We start from the raw sequence: 21019 nt of genomic DNA, 5'->3' as shown, positions 1-21019 counted from the left end.
GGGGGTTTTGTCATGACATGCACAAATGGAGAAATAAGGCTAAATAGATAGAGCCCGATATTAAAAGTCAAAATATTGTTCAAGCTTTTACCAAAGTTTGTCAGGTTCAGCCTTCTGCACTTAAATGTAGCTAGTTTAAATACCTGCAGTTTCATTCAATCATTTTCTTTGGAACTGAGTGCCTGTAGAAACCCACTGTGGGCAAGTCACTGCATCGGTCTAAAAATACATCTGGCACCATGAAACAGTTTTGAAAAAATTAAGTACAGTTACTTCTGTGTCTGCCTCAGCTCCTCGGCCCTTCCCCCCTGAACCGTTCAGTATTATTCCTGACACGACAAACCAAGCATGACAACAATTAGAAGTTTCCAGCATATCACTTTCACACAAAACAAAGTGAGAGTTCTACAGGTAACTTTTAATGCAAGTTTTGAAAATTTGAGAAGGCTCTGATATTCTTCCCTTCTCAATACATGTGATTGCATTTATTTACATGTATTTTTACCTTTTGCTATACATATACATTCAGTTACCCTTTTTATTCTTAAACAACAGCAGAAATGGTTTGTAGTCATGACATGTCACAATAGCCTCATTTGCCATTTATGCAAAATTAAAAAAAATTAAGCATAAATACTTTTTTAAAATCTTCTGGCAAGTCAGAATTTTCTCCTCATTTATTAATAGCTGTGCCTGGCAGAGCACACCATAGGTGGTGATACTTGTGACTAATCTAGATGAAGTTCAAGTTAGCAGACAGGAGGTAATTTTCTTCATTTCTTCATTTGACTCTTACTCATCCCAGGTATCTCCGTATTTATTTACTTTAACTAAAGAAAAGAAAAAAAAAGTAGTCATATATGACAGTTTAACTGCAAAAGTTTATCATATAAACAATGCCAGAAAGTATGATGAAGTGCACTATCATTTGAAATGGTGAGTAGGGGGAGTGTCACTCACAGCATAACATACATCTAATTAAAGCTACTTTTGAATAAATGGGGAGAGGAGTTTGTTAATCATTATTCCTTAATGAATTAATATTCAATCAGAAGGCCTACTGTGCTAATTCTTGCTCTATAGAATTTGTAATTACTTTTAAACAAATGTAACATGTGGATGAAACAAAGACAATTGGAGGAAACAGGCAAGGAATGTTACAATAAATAATGAGGCTACATAATCTAGTTACGTGTACAGTTGGATGGATTCAGGATAGTTAAAAACATGTTCAAAGACAAAAAAAAGAAATCAGTAATCCCTACTAGGAAACTACTCAGCCATTATTATTTGGCAGCTTCCTTTAGCATAGGAGTGAGTCAGAGAGTAAAAAAACAGGGTGCTGGTCTAACAGCTTTGTCCAGAAATATGTCACCCATAACTGACCAGAAAGTGAAAATAGGCTCTCTTGAAAGTGATCTGCAAAGCAGTCCATAATTGACTGCCATCACTGAAAAGGTTAAGGATGGATCTATACGATCCAGTAGGAATGCTGACACTAGTCAGGCAACCCTTTATAAATCTACTTGCAAATTAATTACTAAGCTCACTGTTTATTACTAACTATGTGCAGCAGAACCCATGGAATAGAGCAGAATGCCTGACCCTTGTCTCATTGAGTTATCAGCAAACTGATCATAATACCCTGACAAATCTCTTTGGAGTGACTGATACTGCAGTGAGGCACAATGAGAAGCTCTCTGTAAGTACAATTTGATTTCCATTTCTATTAAGTATGGCAGCTGAACAGGCTGCACTCATTCCCTGGAAAATGGGCCAGTCTAGATCACTATGAACATGCACGTATTTGTACAGCTACAATGAAGGGAGAAGGCCCTGGAAGATGGAAGTTAGAGATTGCTTAAAGCTGGTTTAAACATGGTTTGGTTTCCCTTCTGTCCTTGCAAGGGAGGGCGGAAATCACTGTCTCCTATTTGCTAGGGACCAAAGATAAGAGGATGAGCCAAGCAGTAGTGACTCAGAGTATGAACAGGCACACAGCAAGTAACATGTCCAGCGTGACACAAGAAGCTAAATTGGATCTTAGCCCGCAATATCAGTGTAATGTTTGAACTGTAGATTTAAATGTACTTGCACGAGTAAAGCATTTCTGAATTTCTGTATTTCCTCCTTACTCTTTTTCCCTAAAAATACAAAGAGATAGTTTTAAAAGTTTATTTACAAATCTCATGCACTACTGAGAGCGGTTTTATTCTCAAAGCCCGAGTACAGCCTTCAAACAGAACACAGAAATATAACAGACAGAATGCATTATTTGATCAACATTTTATAGACCTCAAATAACTAAAAATAAAATAACAAATTTACATTCTCCTTTCACAGCCACAACATTTGCCACGGAATACGGCAAGGTTTGCAGACTGCTGCTTAATATTTCTGTGTATCGTTTTCAAGGGGTATTTCTAGGCTTTCTATTTGTGGAGAAGTATCTTGAAAAAAAAACATTGTGTAAATGCACAAAGTGTCAGCTGATGGAATTTAAAAGCAATCTAAAACCACAGCTTCAGTAATTTTTTCATGTCTCATTTGGCATAGTCCCATGATAAGAGAAAAAGCCTTTTATCCTTGAAATAACAGATTGAAATCATTATACAATAATTGTTTATAATTTTTCATTCAAGACTGCAGATCTGTCCAAAGATAGATGATCTGGAGAAAGTAATTCACAACATCAAATAGACTGACACTTAAGCAACACTGTTCCAAAGCTTAGTATTACTGCTTCAGAACTTTTTGCTTTAATACACTCTCATGTACTTACTACCACTCGTTATGCCTAATAGGAGATGACAGCTGTTTCTACAAGTCTTGTTTTAGTATAGCTGCCAAGACTGTGCACTGCATACAAACCCAAACAATTCAAGGTGACTAGTCCAGTAGTGTGTTAAATGGGAAAACATTCCTCTTGCTAAAATTGTTTTCACAGATGCCACATTAAATTCAAAAAAGTTCTAGAGCAAGCAGTTATGGATTGCTTTTGTGTCTCCTTTTCAAAAAATTGATTGAGTCAAAAAGTTCTCTGAATGGCATCTTATTCTTCAGGACATTGCATTCTTATTTTGCTCTGTAAAGTTTTCTTTTTCACTGTGAAAACAAATGCCAATATTGCTGCCAAATACTGTTTCCTTCCTTTGGGTTTTAATGTAGAAAATGAACCTCTACAAACAATGCCTCTATAGAAATCCACTAATTCCACATGAAACAATTAATAAAAATAAATACCCTCCCCTTCAAAACCATCAACCATGTGCTCTATTTTGAGAGAACAATGCTATCTAAAACACACCCCCCTCCCATAGCTAAAACTTTTCAGTGTAACTCTGAGCTCAGAGAATTCTTTGTTAAAAGAGGTCACTTGATATACTCAATCAAGCAAAAGTTATGAGCTTTTCAGTCTGGAACCAAGCAATATGTTTAGAGAAAAAGAATTATAATTTGCTATTGGATGTTCAGGATTTTTGAAAAAAATAATTATTTTGAAATAAGAAACTACAGACCACATATGAGATACCTAAAGATACTGTAAAGATAAATTGCTTGTATGCAGAATTAAGCCTTGTATTTGCAACCATTTTTAACATAATGGCAAATATTTGACTTTACTAAGTATTTCTGTAAATCAGTATATTACCTTCCTTAGCTGGTTTTTCCTGTGAAAACTTGTTTGGAGTTTCTGCCTTTGGTGGTTGCATTATGTCATATGTCTCTCTGTGTTTATTCCTTAATTCCTCATATGTGATGCCTTTTTTCTTACGAGTTTCTTCTGGAATTGGAGCAGGTTCTGAAAAGAAAACAAACTTATAAATATACCAAATATGGCATAGCATACCAAAATTTGGCTACAACGTGTTCAGAATGCCAGTTCATTACTGGTCAATCCCAAATTAAAAGAAGCTGCAATTCTAAATACAACAGAGAACGTATATGGTCTTTAGTTAATCCGCTCCTTTTATCCTTTTAATTTTGTCAAACTGCTTTGAAAGACTGGAGTTAGTTAATTTTCTTAATTTTATCCAATGGAAATTCTAACATCCATGTGGTAGTTGACAGACAAAATAGTTCAGGTCACTTTATGTAAAATTTATTATAATCAGAAATTTGATATGTATATGATTTCTGAAAAGAAATCTGAGTGAAGCTTGAGGGTTTGCATTAAGGCTTTAAATTCTGCTTTCAAAGAATTAGTAACCATCATCTGTCACCTGATAAACTTTTTATCTTTTTATCTACATTTATAATGCAGAATCTTGGTTCTATAATTAAGGTTTTTACCAAATATTGATATTTTTTATGAACCGCAATTACAATTTCCTTGACACATTTACATCTGATACTTTCATATAATTATAATCAAGTGGCACAAAGATGCTTTTTTTGTGAAATAAAACATTTTTGATAAAGGAGTTGACAAAATCCAAACCAAAGTAAAAAAGTCTGCATTTGACAGTAACTTCCTCCATTGCATACCAGAGACACCTGACTTCAGAATCCTGCATTTCCCCTGCAACAGCTGACCACAGTTCATACTGGAAGGAAGGGGACAGCTGTACAGTATGGTACTTGAAAACCATTTTAGTTCTCTGTGAGAAAATCAGACTGTTGCCAGATAGAACACAATATCCATTCAATTCCCAGGAGACTTAAATGTTATCACGTTATAAAAAATAAAAAAAAATAGTTTAATGTCACAGAGTTACAGCAGTATCCAGTTGCAGCACTACGGCTGGTGGAACAGCAGTCACCTCCGAAGGGCCAACAGGAATTGGTAGGCTGTGGCTTATTCAGTACAAAGGATGGTGTATTTGCCCCTCTTTCAATCAAAAAAAACTTCCAGTCAGGCTGAGTTTTTTGCAGGGTTAGTTCCACAACAGATTACACCTTGTAAGTTAATTCAAGATCTTTACTTGCCATTAGAGCTACAAAACATGAAAAAACCCTGAATTTATTTTACAGTTACACAAAATAATACTTACAGTTCTCTTCTGTGTAAAAAACAATTCTGGTAACTTCAGGATCTTTCACTCAAAACCACTGTATTGTACCATGTATGTTTGCATGGGATGAAAATACATAGTTTAGTAAGAGCAGTACCTATAAGAAAGGCAAGAATCTTTGTAGTACAAACTGCTAAACATTAACACAAAACTCACCTTCAACAGTGTAATCAGTAATTCCTGTAGGTGAAGATTCATTCAGGGAAGCACTGAATGGAATAGGTTCGTAACTTGAGAGGCCTCTATCTGTTGAGCTATAATCATCTGAATAGCTAGAAGAAGGTGCAAATCCAGGTCTTGGAGAAGAAGATTCAGTAAATGACTGAGAAGGTAAGTCTGAAAATTCAGATTTCCGACTGGAACGGCTGGAAAAGAATACAATTAAATATTAAATACAAAAATACTAAGGTTAAAAACAGAACTAGAAGAGTAACAATACATGCAGTTCAAGAAAATACTCATTTTAAATGGTTTAGTTTCCAACTGAATCATCATCTTAAAAAAAGTTTGGGATGTTTTGGGTGTTTTCCTTTACATTGCAAAGATCTCTATAGTTTCCTTCCCCAACACTCTTCCCTTCCTCACAGAATCTTAACTCATACCTGAAAATCTCCAGAACAGGAGAGAAAAGAGATTAAGCAGGTTGCACTTTACAAGACTAAAATGACAATCCCTTCCCCCAAGGAATCTTCAGACAAAAAACCCTTATCAGACACAAATAGTGCAGGGTGTGCCCATGTAATTAGTGCTAGTATGAACTAGAGTTAAAGGCCTTTTAGGAAGAATTTGCACTTTAAAACTTGTCATCACTAGAAGCTGCTGTAATTGATCAGTATCAAACAGAAGGAGAATGAACAGCTAACTTGGGGAAATTAAATTATGAAAGTTTATGAAGATGCTGAATTCTGCAGAAACACTAATGAATTTTCTCTTGGGAGAGAAAGGTAAAATCATATAAAGAATAGTCTGGAAACCGGTGGCAGATATTTTACAGCATTTGCTATACTCATGGTATGGCCCTGCAACCAGTACGCACCACGTCCCTCTACCAAGAATGCCACCACTTGGTGCCACTAGAACACCTCTGGAGTATTTATTTATCTTTTAATTTCTGCTTAGCTTCCTGTGAAAAACATTTGCAATTAGTGTTTGTTTTATTCTCACAATAACCATAAGGAACAAAGCCATTTTATTGCCTCAATTATGTTTCTAAAATATATGAAAAGACAGGTTTAAAAACCTACCTAATCTTTTAACTCCCTACCAATTTTTAGCTGCAAATCGAATTACCAAAATATATTAATTAGTAGATATATAATGACCATGAAAGTGTAATGATTTCCGTTGCTACTTTATAAGGGTAGCGTGTAAGGATAATAATGCAATTGGCATGAATTTGAATTAATCATTCAACCAAGAAAAAGGAATTTATTACTTAGGAAATAAAATGGCATGGGCCATTTAAGGTGGAAGCAGATGGCACTTAAACAAGTTCTCACATAGAGTAAACACAGTTAATAATCATGACAATTTCATATTAGGAACTGGAGGGGGGTGAGGGAACAAGTCCAGTTCCAATTCAGCTGATTCTATACAGTAAACATATGAAGAGGTAATTCCTAAAATTATGTTTGGGGTCATAAAACCATAAATATTTCCGAATAAAGGTAAACCTGGCAGACAAAATAAAAACTGTCATAAATGTGAATTTATAAAGTTTTTAAGAATTTAATCAAATCCTTTATAAACATTTAACAAATCTTAGCACATACATAGGAGGACCACTACTCACTATCCAAACACTATTCTCCCAGTTTTGAATCAAGGGTTTAATTGAGATATTCTGAAAGCAGCTTGCAATTAAAAACCAGTTGAGGTAGAAAACATTCTGGAAGAAAACAGGAAATAGTTTTAAGAACCTGATGAGTTTCTCATATGTACAGCATAATGCTGTTACAGATGTAAAGGATTTAAACAAACAGCAGAAGGTTTGACCACCATGCTTCTTCCTGCACTGATATTGTTTACTGAGTTCTTTCCTTTGATAAACACTGAAATCATTTCCATCCTTTTCCTACTTTAATCCAACTGAACTATGGGAAAAACTGCCAGAATGTAACACTATTTTATTTCAGTTAACTTAGTTTACTTCTGAACTAAGGAGGCAACTTGTGCTGTCACACTACTGTGAGTAAATTCCACACGGGAAAAACTCTTAATTTACAAGGAATATAGTGTGCTAAGTAAAATGTTCATTTTTCTACTCCTCAAAATGATTGGTTGTATGCAGAGAGCTCAAAATGCATGTTTTATTGCTTGCCAACTGATACAGATACAGTTTCCTGAAAGTGGTAGATCTGGGATAATGGGGAATGAGGGAAGGTGCAGCTCCGGAAGTCTTTGAAAGCTGCAAATCTAGTCTTGATCTGTTAATGTTTAAAACGCCCTATTCAAGAATAAGTTTTAAATTTAAAAGAGAATTAAATTCTTACTTAGGTGAACTATGTCTCTGAGCTTGTCGTAGAACATCTCCTATCGGAGAATCCTTCAGTTTCTTAAATTTCTCACTACAGATTGGCAAGTAGGATATCTTTCCAGCCAGGTATCCACACATTCCAGCAACTTTTTAAAAAGAAAAAAAGATGGATTTATATGCCATATCATAATATTCATCATAATTTAAAAATAATGATATCAAATAAATTATATAGTATCTTGAACGAAAGAAAAAAACCCTCAACAGTTTAGACCTGAACCAAAAACATGCAGTAATCATCTCTGCTTCTTCTGCAGACAAAGGGTACTAAAACCAAATGCAACAGCTGAAGAGAGACAGAAAGCAATGATTTAGACATGGCATGAACATCAGATGATTTCAGCTAGTACTTGATGAAAGGTGACAAAAAAAGAAAAATAATTGCATCACTTTTTCCTAAGATCCAGAAGTCACAATTAACTATCAAAGATGATAAAACAGTTAGGAATAAATAAAGGTAGTAAATTCTGCTAATTTAATCCAGTAGAACAGTCAGATCTTGCAAAGGCTTTCACTAGTATGAACAGAGGTCTAAATAAGCTTAGCATTTAGGGCCATATCTTCTGAAGAGTATTCTACAGTTTGGCTGCCAGAGGGCAAACAACTGAATTAGCTGAACCCTTGCTATCACCAGGCAAACACTTTCAATTTAGTGCTTGAGCTATCTCCATCTGCTGCACAGACATAAGACTAAATTATCAACACAGTTATTTCTGGGCTTAAAACTTATGATTTGCATCAGCTGGCTCCTTCAAGTTTTATGAGTGGGTCAAATGGACTATGAAGGATTCTATGGCAATTAACGGTTTTCTTGATTTTGTAGGAGAAAATGACTAGACCTTCTTTCATATGCAATGAGTATTCCCTACATATAAAGACTAAAGAGTCTCAATCACCTTTAAGTCAAGACACAGTTAATTACCAGTAACATTAATCATCTGGGATTCTCACACTGTAGATTACATTACCTGGGAATCAATAGAAAAGGGGATTTTACCCTAGCCTGCTGTACTGGTGCTGAAACTGTGATTCCTGTTCTAATGTCTGTATTTTCAAGAGGAGGTTAAAAATCTTTTTCCAAGGGAAAAGAGAAAAGCAGCCACAACTGTGAGTGAAGTTTACAAAAGAGAAATGCAAGGGTTTAGCTGTTTAGCAGGTAAACAAAAAAAAGACACCTCAAATACTACAAATATGTGCAAAGAGAGAAATTACAAGCCCCTAAATCAGCTTAAGAAGAATTCATACTAAATATTTAGCAATATAAAGCTAAGCAGACAAGGTGATTAATCTTTTGCATAAATTACAAAGAGAAAGTCTCCTTTTCTTGAGGCCTTCCAGTCAAGAAAAGTGGAAGCATCCCTCTGGAAGATCTTTCACTCAAGGTAATTATTGGCTAAAATATTTGGTTTCTCTTATTACAGAACTAACAGCCAGATGATCCTATTTTTGAAGTTAGCACAGTAAATCAGATATTGTTGTTCTCTGCTTCTTCTGCATTCACTGTGACAAGATCTTAGAGAAGCTGACTAGAGAAGGATAAAACAGGCCAGGTCGCAGAGCAGACTAACATGAAGTACATATGAATCTTTCCCCTTTTTTGTCAAAGACAGAGAGAGGACCAATAGCTCTGTGCTATGTTGAAGGGATGTTGTCAATGTAGTATATCAGCCTTGACTAATTAGAACTTTCAGTAAATTGGCAGAGTGCCTAGAAGACTACTGAGGAAAGTATAGTAATTCCTATAGGCAGAACATCCTGGCTAGTCCAGCTGCACCTTATTTTTTCCCCTATTTCAAAAAATTAGTTCTGTTAAATAGGGGGACTGTGGCCCTTAACAAGAAATGTGTAGGAGTGATCAGGGAAGTTGCAACTCTTTTATTTATTAGAAATGTTTGTGTTATACCATTGTTTGGTGTTCAGAGAAAGTAAGCAGACTTCAGCATAAACAACTGGGAGCTCTAGTCTCTCACATTCATTTATCTGCTTAAACAAAACTTCCTTCACCCCAAATCACGGGGTTTACCCTCTTCCCAGTGAAGTAAACTGGCTATATCTGAGCAGATTGGCAAGATGGCAACTTCCTGTTTTACTGTCCTCTATTACATTGAAAACGTTAATTTATTAATTTATTTTTGATTATACTTAATCCAAAAATCATTCACATGAAATTGCTGTTTTCCTACAATTGTACATACATAATGTCCAGGAAAAAAAAAGTAATTAAAATAGCTTGAATGGGACATGTGAGATACAAGAAAAAAGACCTTCAAATTAGGAAGGGAGGGGTGGGTGTATTCTGGCAATGTAATTTAAAGTAAGCTTGTACAGTATCTATTTACAATGTTTTTATCTTATATGATTACACTACATTTATCAAGCAATTTTATACAAAGCTTATAAACAAAAGTTGTACAAAAGGTACAGCACAAATTCAAAGACAGTGAATAAATCACGGAATCATAAAATGGCTTGGGTTGCAAAGGGACCTTAAAGATCATTCACTTCCAACCCTGCTACCATGAGCAGGGATGCCCTTCACTAGACCAGGTTGCTCAGGGCCCCATCCAACCTGGCCTTCAACACTTCCAGCCATGCAGCATCCACAACTTCTCTGAGCAACCTGTCCAGTGCCTGACTGCCCTCAGTAAAGAATTTCTTCCTAACATCTAATCTAAATCTCTCCTCTTTTAGTTTAAAATCACTGGCCATTGTCCTATCACTGTCTGTCCATGTAAAATGTCACTGTCCCTCTTTTTTATAAGCCTGGTACTGGAAGGCCTCAATGAGATCTCCCTGAAGCCTTCCCTTTTCCTCAGCTCTCTCAGCCTGTCCTCATAGCTGTTCCAGCCCTCTGGTCACCTTCATGGCCTCCTCTGGACCCACTCTAAAAAGTTCATCTCTTTCTTGTGCTGAGGACCTCAGACCTGGATGCAGCACTCCAGGTCTTACCAGAGCACAGAACAGGAGCAGAATCACCTCCCTCCACTTGCTGGTCCCTCCTCTTTTGATGCAGCCTACGATGCCATTGGCCTTCTGGGCTGTGAGCACACACCGTTGGCTTACGTCCAGATTTTCATATATGAGAACCCCCAAGTCCTTCTCTGCAGGGCTGCTCTCAATGGCTTCTTCTCCCAGTGTGTACTCACATCTGAGATTGCCCTGACCCAGGTGCAGTACCTTGCACTTGGACTTGCTGAATCTCATGAGGTTCCCACAGGCCCACTTCTGGAAAGCAGCCTTGCAGAAAGAGTACTGGGTGTTTGGGTTGAGGGAAAGTTGAGTGAGTCAGCAGTGCCTTGGCAGCCAGGAGGGCCAACCATGTCCAGGGGGGCATCAGGCAGATGTCCAGAGGAGGGTGACCAAGATGGTGAAAGGTCTCAAGGACCAGGCTTACAAGGAGCAGTTGAGTTCATTTGGTTTGTTCAGCTTGGAGAAGAGATGAACGAGTGGTGACCTCATCACAGTCTACATCTACAACTTCCTCAAGATAGGCAGTGGAAGGGGAGGTGCTGATCTCTGTCTGGTGACCAGTGATAGGTATGAGGCTGCATCAGGGGAAGTTCGGACTAGCCATTAGGAAAAGGTTCTTCACTGAGAGGGTTGTCAGTCACTGGAACAGGCTCCCTGGGGAAGTGGTCACAGCACCAAGCCTGTCAAGAGTTCAAGGAGCATCTAGACAACACTCTTAGTCATATAGTTTAGTTTTAGGTAGACCTGTGAGGAGCAAGGAGTTGGGACTCTATGGTCCTTATGGGCCCCTAACAAATTGAGATATTCTATGATTCTACTAGAATGCAGCCACAGTAATCAGCCAGCTGGTCTCATGGGAATTACACCTATGTAACACTTCAGAATATAGGGCACGAATACAAGCTGAATTTATATGTAGCTTTTACTTACATGCAACTTTCATAAAAGAACCAAATCTTGAGCTATCTCTTAGAACACCTGAAAATGAGAATGAAAGTAATTAGCAATCAGAATTAAGAATTAAGCTGAAAAACTTCAACCGTAGTTATGTGTGTAAGTTACTCTGTAGCTATGTTTGTAGGTAGCAGGTTACTATTTTACATTTAAAGAAAAATAAAAACCCCCTAACATCTGAATTCCCCATAAAAGTAACAAATCTAAGAATTATCCCTTTAATCATATTTAATCATAGTGTTATTACACACTGTAGAACATATTGTTTCATAATCAGTGAGATATTGCATTTGTCACACAGCATAAAATGCACATGATCTTCAGTTCAGCTCCTTCTTTAGTTTGAGGAACTTCAAATCATGTAGCTGCACAGTCTGAACTTCTTTTAGTTACAAGTAGATTAGACATTATATTATCATAGTAACTTCACTAACAGCAAAAATATATTTTACCTGAGCAAATCCAAACAAAACCAAAGTATTTTAACACTTTACCTTTTCTAATTAAGAAACTAGTACCAAGCATGCTTACTGCAGCCAAAGGAAAAGCTGTGAAGAAGAAAAGAAGTTGCTTAAAATATGATTTTCAGTATTTTCAGTCACATTTAACAAAATATGCGATAAAATGACAGTTGCTATGCCTTACTTACTAAGCTCATTTGTATAAGTATATAAGGATATATATAATTAACAAATTGTATATAAATTATCAAACATTCTCAACTCCAGTTTTTAAGACCTACTACAAATTATCTGGTACTGGTTAATGAGTCATCCTGTCAGCATTAGACTTCATACTTCCTAAAATACAAAAGCCAGTGTCAGATGGGATGAAGCTCTACAGACAAGACTCCAGGTCTAGCTACAAGTCCTATAGCATCAACATGCAGAACTCTAGAGAGGCATACACAGTTCTTCAGGACAGAAGGCATAGAGGCCAGTGCCCCTAAAATTTTTTGATAACCGAAAGTCTTGACATTGTTTTAACATAAGAACTTTGGAAAAAGTTTAACTCTTATAGAGCTATAAATCAAATTGATTAAAATTAAGTAACATGTTTTATTCACCAGCAAACAGGGCAGCTTTTTCTGTAGCTTATGGGTCAAACTATACAACGTGGGGTTAGGGCCAGGAATGCAGAGAAGACAACAAACATTGAAGACCATCACTGCCTATCACAATCAGCTTAATGGTTTATGCAAATTTTATCAAATTGAAAGACTTTAGGTGGCAAGAAGCATTTGCAGATTGCAAGAAACAAAAGGAATGCTTATTTCAAGAATGATAATTATTATATCATGAAAATTAACTTTGCAACTATTCATAAAGATCACTACCCCTACACAAGATACAGGAACAAGGAAATAACAAACATGACAGAAGACTAAAGTTGACTACATAAAAGATTTAGATATGCCATAATGAAATTTAATTTTATGCAAGTCTGAAAATGTAGAAGTTACAAAAAGGCTGTAGAAGTTACCTAGGAGAGAAATTTTGGCAACAGCACTAGATGTTTATAGTATTTTGATGCACACAATTTGCTAATTAAGTTCATACCTGAAGATAAATGATATTTGTCACAGTATTAAAATATACTTTGCAAATAAACAGTTTATTCCCTCATAAATTCTGAAAGTCTAAACTAGGCAAAGAGTCCAACCAGCATTTCAGGGTAAATGTGACTGGATGTCACTTTTAAGAAAAAGTATTGGCTCTTTGGCTTAAGGCAAGATTAGAGCAACACTTCAAAAACAGAAAATAAAATCTTCCAATCTATTAGAGATTAAAAATCTCATGCTTTTAGAGATTCCAGACCTAGATTTTTCCAAAATTTAGGGTTCTAGATTTTCTGAGATATAGAATGACAGTACAGATTTGAAGCTGAACTGTAAAATTAAAAAACAAACAAGGGGAGGGAGGGTGTGTTAAGAAAAATATATTCAAAAGAATTTTTTACAGAGGACTTCAGCCTAACTCTTATAAGTCTGAAATGATTTATAGGCCCAACACAAATATTCCGGACACCAAAGACAGGTTGGAAACAGCCACTAGTATGTGAGCATATAAGTGACCTGAAATGGTAACTGGAAATTAAAAGAATAATAGCTAAATGAAAATTTATTATACATAAAAATTAATATGAATACTCAACTGTAAGGAAAAAAACCCAACAAAACAAGCTTTATAAATTAAAAAATATTAATGCTTTTTACTGCTATGGACAAGGAGTAATTTTCTGCATCAGGAACAAAATAAACCTAGGGAAAATAATGGAAGGCAGAAAATATCAATAGCAAATAAGGACAAGAATATAATGTACCCTAATCAAAATGGTTTTATGTGGAAAAAGTTGTATCAATATGATTTTTGCTAGTGAGATTAAAAGTGCAAAGGATAAAGTTGTAGATTGTAGTGTGAATTTTCAACAGTGTTAGAATTTATAGCATATGATATTGTGATTAAAATTTAGTTACTCCAGTATAGCATTACCACATATATATATTATATATATATCTGTATTAGACTGGAGTATGAAATGACTGCCAACAGAATCTGCCAATAGAAACTATGCCAAAACACAGAGGGTTTGTAAGAATGGGTAAAAATTTGCTACAGCTTGAAATTTGAATAAACAAACTGAAAAGACACAAATTTATAGTAACATCAGCGAATAACAAAAACTGATACACTCCAAAGTGAGGATTTCAAGGCAGTCACATAGACAGCTCATACCTCTTGCAAAGGGAAGTTCAAGCAATAGGTATTTAATATAGCCAATACAACAATCTACGGAAACAAAGACAGGAGACCTACAAAATAGTGATGGGCGTCAGGCTAGCCCAGTGAGATAACAACACAGTACACACTCCCTCCCTCCCACCCCCTCCAAAAATTCTCAGTTACTGTTGTAACTCCCTAAAGAGAAACGACTCAAGAAACTAAGTTAGGGCTTTTCAACAGGACCTTCATGTTGTTTCCCAGTGACTGTGCAAAGACTCATGGGACAATCAGTTACATTGCCAAGCAGCTGAATACCTCAGCAAACAGCTGAGGGAGCAAACAGCTCCCTCTCCTCTTTGTCTTCCAGAAGAGAGATTATCAATAAGCCATAACCAATCGTGATCATACCACTAATGGACGTGGCTCTTTTCACTTACAAAAACATACAGAAAATGGCTACGTTTTAGCAAACATGCTGAAGGTTTCCAAGTATTTGGACAAAAGTGGAAGAGGAGAATGCCAAAACAATGGAGAAGGACAAAGCATATATCTGATTCATTAATTCAAAATCACAGTGCCGTAGAAGCTGCCTCTGAAAGTACTGACTTCCAGGAGAAATCAGAGCCCCAGTGTGCTAAATTTAGTAAATCAGCTGCTAAATTCTTCACCTGTTCTGGTTTCTGTCAAGCCACCTATCAGGAGTAGTCTACTAGTGTCAATAAACCAGCAGGTAACAATCACATCGGAAGGCTTGTTCAAACCGTGTGACCAAGTGTACAAAAACCAAGTATGCCAGGGACAACAGAAATTATGCCCAAATGTCGGCTTTTCAGAGACACAGAAATTTTCTCCAAAAGTTGAGCTGAGTGACTACTTGTTGTTCTCTTCACAACTCTTCATAAAGATGGAAAGCAATGGTTAGAAGTTAAACTGTTTTATTCTTGCACGCTAAAAATAACAATAAAAATTGAAAATAAAAATGTAGAAATAACAAAAAAAATCAGAAACATAAACAAACAAGAGATTCATTAATTAGATCTATTTTCAGACTTTCAGTAAGCACTTTAACTTAAAATATGAAGAGATCTTGTTGTCAAGAATAAAACTTAGAAATTATGTTGCACCTTTCACAAAACTCTGGCCTGCAAACTCTTAATAAAGGTAAACACTACATGGATCAGCATTTACTGGGATGCAGTTTTAGACCATATGAAGCTTGTTAATGGACCGTTGTGATATATTGACCCAGGCCTTCCTTAATACCTCAGATAACAGCAAGAGGTAAGGGTAGAAGAAAAGCAAACAAGTTTACCAAAAAACTGAACTTACCTCTATACCGGGCACTCTCTTCAGCACATTCCTTGAGGAGTCTTCTTTCCTCCTCTGTCGGCACATAAGGCTTAGGTACTTCCCTCTTTCATTAAAGAAATAAATTAGAAAAGAATGAGTAAAGGAATGGTTTGGGGGGAGTTTTCAATCAAAAAAACTTAATGTCTAATTTTCACACCTTGTAGTTTCTGTAGTTTCACCCACTTTCTATACTTAAGAAACTGGTGGCTTTTGACCATAAATGTCACATGAAATATATCATTAAAAAAATCAGCGCTTCTACAAACCATATGAGAGAGCAGAAAATACTTTGTGCATAGTCAGATCCCAACTCAGCTCACTTCTTTTTCTCCAGAAAAGCCTGTGTTGGTCCCTGCAACCAGCCTTCCAAACAGATGAAATCTGATAGGTCAGGAAGTGCCTTCTTTAAGTACTTCTCAGGGTTTCAGTGACATAACACGCGTGTTGTTGGTTCCTACATATGTATTCAGTGAGAGCCGACCAGCTGTTTCCCCAGTATGTGAAAGGTTTGTGCTGGAGGTGTGTGACCCTCTCCCACTGTGAGAGGCGTGCAGCCAGGCGTGCTTCCAGACCACCAGCTAGCCGGGAGAACTGTGAGAAGGCCAATGACACCGGGGGAACACAGAATCACAGGTCAATTAGGTTGGAAAAGACCTCTGAGATCACTGAGTTCAACCTATGACTGAACACCAGCATGTTAATTCCACCATGGCACCAAGTGCCAGGTCCAGTCCTTCCTTAAACACCTCCAGGGATGGTGACTCAGCCACCTCCCTGGGCAACCTATTCCAATGTCCAATAACCCTTTCTGTGAAGAAATTCTTCTTGATGTCCAACCTAAACCTCTCCTGACACAGCTTGATGCCATTTCCTCTTGTCCTGTCACTAGCTGCCTGGGAGAAGTGGCCAAGCCCCACTTTGCTACAACCTCTTTTGTTGTAGGAGTGATAAGATCTCCCCTGAGCCTCCTCTTCTCCAGCCTAAACAACCCCAGCTCGCTCAGCAGCTTCTCACAGGAGTTCTGCTCCAGACCCTCACCAGCTTCACTGCCCTTCTCCCGACACGCTGCAACACCTCGATGTCGTAGAAGTGACGGGCTTAGAACTGGACACAGCACTCCAGGTGCGGCCTCACCAGAACCGAGTACACGGGGATGGTCACTGCCCTGCTCCTGCTAGCTGCACTATTCCTGACACAAACCAGGATGCCATTGGCCTTCTTGGCCACCTGGGCACACTGCTGGCTCGTGTTCAGACACGAACACCTCCTCACCTCCTGTCGGGACCCCCTGCCCGGCCCCTGAGGCCTCAAGGGCACCGTGCCTGCGAGGAGCTCAGGGCAGGGGCGGCCGAGCGGCTGACAGGAACCCCCGCTCTCCGGCCCCGAGCCTGGCCCCGAGCCCCCCGCGTTACCCCAGCAGGAACACCGCCAGCCCGGAGAGGTGTCCCCAGCCCAGCGCGGCCGAGCAGCGCGGTTACCTGGGCCGCGTCACCGCCGGGCCCCGGGCCCTGCCCGGCCTCCATGGCCGCCCTGACCCGGAACTGCGCGCGGCGCCGCTGGGGCGCGCTGCGCATGCGCGGAGCGGTGAGTCCCGGTGAGGGAGGGCCTTCCCGGCACGGTTGGTTTCAGGGATAACACGGTTACAGGGATAACGCGGGCATGGCACTGCTCGACTTGGTGACCGGCTCGTTGGTCTTGATAGAGGGTAGTAAAGTTTTTGTCTGCTCCTGCATTGCTCGAATAGGTATGTTGCCCACAGGTTTGTTAACCGGTTGCCAAAGATGCGTGGCCAGAATTTCCTGAAACGAAAGGGTCTCTTGCCTATAAAAAGAGCTTATCTGAATCAGGACTAAGCAAGGGCGTGGTGGGCAACTCTGAGCTCGAAAGTGATACAAATTTGGTGGTTAGGATTGTGTTGAAGTGGAAGACTAGGAGGGTGCTTGCCTCTAGCTGATGCTGTGGAAATGGTAGCTTTAGAGAGTGCTTGCTGTTTATACAAATCAGGAAAAGCTGAGGGAAAAAATAAAAATATGTTTTGGTAGTGCAGTGTATGCCTTGGCATTTTTTTGTAAATATGCAGTACTATGGCTTGAATTCACCACATCCTGATGTGCCCATACTTGCTCATGGAATGCACCACTCCCTTTTAGCCATTCCTAGAGCAAGCTTTACCCTGGAATTTAGCACACTTATTAAGGCAATTTATTTCATGCTTTTTCTCTTACGTTTCAGTACATTCTAGGCAAAGAGTACAATGGGTTTTTAAAGCCTACACTTCTGTGGGGTAGGGCATGTTTAGGAACTGCACATCCTCTAAACATGGAGCTTCAATGGGGAGGAAATGGCAATCAGTCTCCTTCACTGAAGAAAATAACGAGCTGCTGTTTTGCTTCTCCGTTGTAAAATTAATAGTTATCCATTCAACTTTCTCACTTCACTGTCTTCAAGTCCCTTAGACTTCTAATGGGAAAAAATAATTACAGTCATACAGCAAACTGGTGAGTTTACCATCCTTTCAAAAATCTTACCTAGTACACCCTGTTTGTGAGATACTTAAAGGTTTCACCTGGCTACACATATCCATTTGTTCTCTTAGAACTGCAGCTGTAGGGCCATATGCAGCATAGAGCATATCCACATCCTTAGCGCTTTGTTCTCTGTACTTAAGCTCTTTTTTGGAGTTCATACATAGAAATGTTAACAAGGACACAGTTTCTGCCATCTGGTCTACTTCTATGACTTCCTTTATACTCATGCCATCTTTCATGCAAGTATGAGAACTTTAGTTTAAAATCGGTCATGGTATCACCAAGTCCTTCTGAATAAACATAAAATGTTGCTCTCTGGCAAGCTTTAATAAGGCCAGATTTACAAAACTGATAGACAATTTGTTGAAAGCATGAAGTCATGTATTTTGGACTGCTTTAGGAGTCAAAATTATTTTTAGAAGTATTAAAACTCATCTATGTTTTTAAACTTTTTATCTTTTATGACTTAGTATCATCTAAGAATGAAAACTATATTTAAGATTCAAAATACTGTAATACAGAAACTTTATAGTTAATATTTAGAACTTGGGAGTTATTTCTTGTGAAGGAGATGCCTCAAAGAAGGAAAAAGGAAAACTTTCAAAGGATAAGATTCTTTTAAAACGAACTGATGACTTATGTTAACAAGAAGTTGAAAGGTGTGAAAGTCACGTTTTCTAATTGCAGTACTTTGCAAAACAAAGTTACTGGTGAATATTCAGAACTCTTGAAGCCAGAGCTCAAAGAATAAGTAAGGTGAGTTGTATGCAGTCTGTCAAGTGGTTTAAAAGCTTATCTTTCTGATAATTTTTATTATGCCCTGTTAACAGTGTAAGGCTTTCTATAAATCCACTCAAAGAAGTGGCCTAACAAATCAGTTTAGTTTTACGATAATGTATAAGACATAACTTAAACGAGTAGATGTGTAAAAGAGCAGGGGTAAAAGCTGATCTGGTAAGGAAAGTCACAGAACAAGTACTGCAAGTTTATGTACTCAAGTACGTAGCTGGAATGATGATTTTTTGTTGGTTGGTTGGTTGGGGTTTTTTGCCTTTTTTTGGGGTGGTTTTTTTTTGTTTGGTTGGGTTTTTTTGTTTGGTTGTTTTTTTTGTTGCTGTTGTTTTTTGCTTGGTGCTCTGGAGAATACAGTAAAATGTAACAGCTGAGAGGTTCTGGTTCTTCAGTGGCTGCCAAGAGTCAACAGGACTGTGTTGGAAAAATCACTCTCTCTCTAACGAGAAAATAACAACGTCTCATACCAAAAAAAGAGCATTGTTGTAACTACTATAACTGGTGGCAAACAAAGAATCAGTTATTTGCCTGAAGCATTATGGCACATCAGCAAGAAACAAGAGTGGGTGTCTTTGTGGAGCTGATAGTCAAAGCCTCAATTAGTAAGGACTTTACCCACATAGAAAATAATTGCTATTAACTGCTACTGTAATGTATTTTGTGAAGTACTTTACATTTTAACCAGTCTTTAGGGCTATTTTGTAAAGCAGGCAGGTAACAGGAGAATTTGGGTTTTGAAAGTAGCGTCATTTTACATCCTGTAAAGTTCAGGTGCTCAGGGTTAAATACCGGGGGTCTAATTTTCATTGGTGGTGAGGTTCTGCTGCTCCTCTCTATTCCATGGATGTATATGCATTTAGTGGGAAGATCAGGCTGAGCTCCTAACTCGGGATAACTTTAAAATCAGTACCAACTTGTGACGTAATCTGAAATGATGTACAACACCAGTAGCAATGAATCCTGTTTTTCTTGTTAGGTGCTCTATCACCCAGCATTTAGACTGCGGTACAATTGTTAAAATGCAATAAAAAATACTCCACACAATTCTTAAATCTACAGGAAAGAGTTAACCTCTTCTCAGCTACCAGTATATCATTATTTTTTCCTCTCCTGCTTTCTTTTCCTAGTGGTTTCTGCAAGTTGATGTACATATCTGCCTTAAGGATGTGCAGCCCATGGACATAAGTAGTTTAGCATGAAGGGACTTTTTACTCCAAAAAACCTAGAATTGTACAAAGCGTGTAACAGAACTTTGAACTTCTCCTACCAGAAACTATACCAACTGTTGTGCTGGTGCATTTGTTGTTTGTAAAAAGCATACTTTTCACTCAATTCTGGTTTTGTTGAATATGCTTATTATAATACGGTACTTGCAAGACAGGGTTATGTTTAATATTGGGAAAATGGTGACTTAGTAGTCTTTCTACTAATGTTCCGCAGATCTTGTGTTATCATGCTCGACGTGTATTTATTTTTCCTTCTTCCTTTCCTTTGTTTTTTTTCAAGCCTGGAAGCTTTGAGGCTATTCAACAGAAAATATAGTTACTTTTTAACTACTTAAAATGTTAATGTTGGTACTGTTTCTATTAACATCGTCTCCCAAATCTTTAGATTGTTTAGAAATACATTGTTACATCCAGCCACCAGACCTGTTGTATTAGTGAAATATTGGCCCGTCCCACCCAGTGCCAGCTGAATTTTCGCAGGGTGATGTTGTGAATTATCTTATTACTTTGCCTTGCTGCCAGCGTCACTTGCATTGCGATAAACCTTGCAGCTTGGCGCCTGGGGGAAATGCGTGAAATCAAAGTGAAGAGGAGCCCAAGTGTTTTATGTGCTGTTCAGGGGCAGCGACAGCTTTCCCTTCCCTGCCCCGCAGGCTTCCCGGGAGCCAGTCTGCTCCTGCGGGGGAGCCCGGCGGCTCGCATTGGTAGAACAACGCGAATAATTCCTGTCAAAAAGGCGGTATCTGAGCGTTTGTGGAGCTGGCCGAGACACAAGTATTTGCCCTTTTTCGTTTGGGGGAAGGGCGGATTTTCCGACCGCTTCCTACGGGAAAAAGGAGCGCCTTGACGGCACGGGCACGGCGCGGCGGGACCCCTGCGGGGCTTCATCGCCTCAGTAGCCAGGAAAGTTCCTTGATGTTCCCCA

At 38.3% G+C, this 21019-nt stretch overlaps 1 protein-coding gene and 1 long non-coding RNA gene across 3 annotated transcripts; one reads left to right on the top strand and one right to left on the bottom strand.

The window, feature by feature from the left end:
- Positions 1 to 397: 397 nt before the first annotated feature.
- On the bottom strand, positions 398 to 17105 carry OCIAD1 (OCIA domain containing 1). Its single transcript, XM_027735945.2, has 8 exons — positions 17027 to 17105; positions 15528 to 15612; positions 11970 to 12023; positions 11452 to 11499; positions 7508 to 7637; positions 5172 to 5380; positions 3653 to 3802; positions 398 to 830 (listed from the first exon to the last, which is right to left on the bottom strand). Exons 1-8 carry the CDS (start codon positions 17069 to 17071, stop codon positions 793 to 795), a joined length of 759 nt encoding a protein of 252 aa, XP_027591746.1. The 5' UTR covers positions 17072 to 17105; the 3' UTR covers positions 398 to 792.
- Positions 17033 to 20434, top strand: LOC113995654. 2 transcript variants are annotated; one of them, XR_005564952.1, is made up of 3 exons: positions 17033 to 18046; positions 18764 to 18832; positions 19996 to 20434. It is a non-coding gene; the product is annotated as an uncharacterized LOC113995654 (long non-coding RNA). The 2 variants fall into 2 exon arrangements; XR_005564950.1 differs by having other exon boundaries at positions 17033 to 17292; positions 19996 to 20433.
- Positions 20435 to 21019: the final 585 nt, after the last annotated feature.

This window comes from Pipra filicauda, unplaced genomic scaffold (genome assembly GCF_003945595.2).
Source record: "Pipra filicauda isolate LSUMZ 115617 unplaced genomic scaffold, ASM394559v2 scaffold116_size3395265_pilon, whole genome shotgun sequence".
Classification (NCBI taxonomy): domain Eukaryota; kingdom Metazoa; phylum Chordata; class Aves; order Passeriformes; family Pipridae; genus Pipra; species Pipra filicauda.
The sequence above is the reverse complement of the archived record's forward strand: the minus strand, read 5'-3'. Positions and strand labels throughout refer to the sequence as shown.

What these genes read in the sequence shown, in the direction of transcription:
- OCIAD1 (XM_027735945.2), bottom strand. Translation starts at nt 17,071, where the DNA reads ATGGAGGCCGGGCAGGGCCCGGGGCCCGGCGGTGACGCGGCCCAG. An exon ending in CCGGCGGTGACGCGGCCCAG is followed by an intron (nt 15,613 to 17,026) that starts GTAACCGCGCTG and finishes CTTTAATGAAAG; the next exon opens with AGGGAAGTACCTAAGCCTTA. An exon ending in TACTGATTACACTGTTGAAG is followed by an intron (nt 3,803 to 5,171) that starts GTGAGTTTTGTG and finishes TTTTCTTTTCAG; the next exon opens with AACCTGCTCCAATTCCAGAA.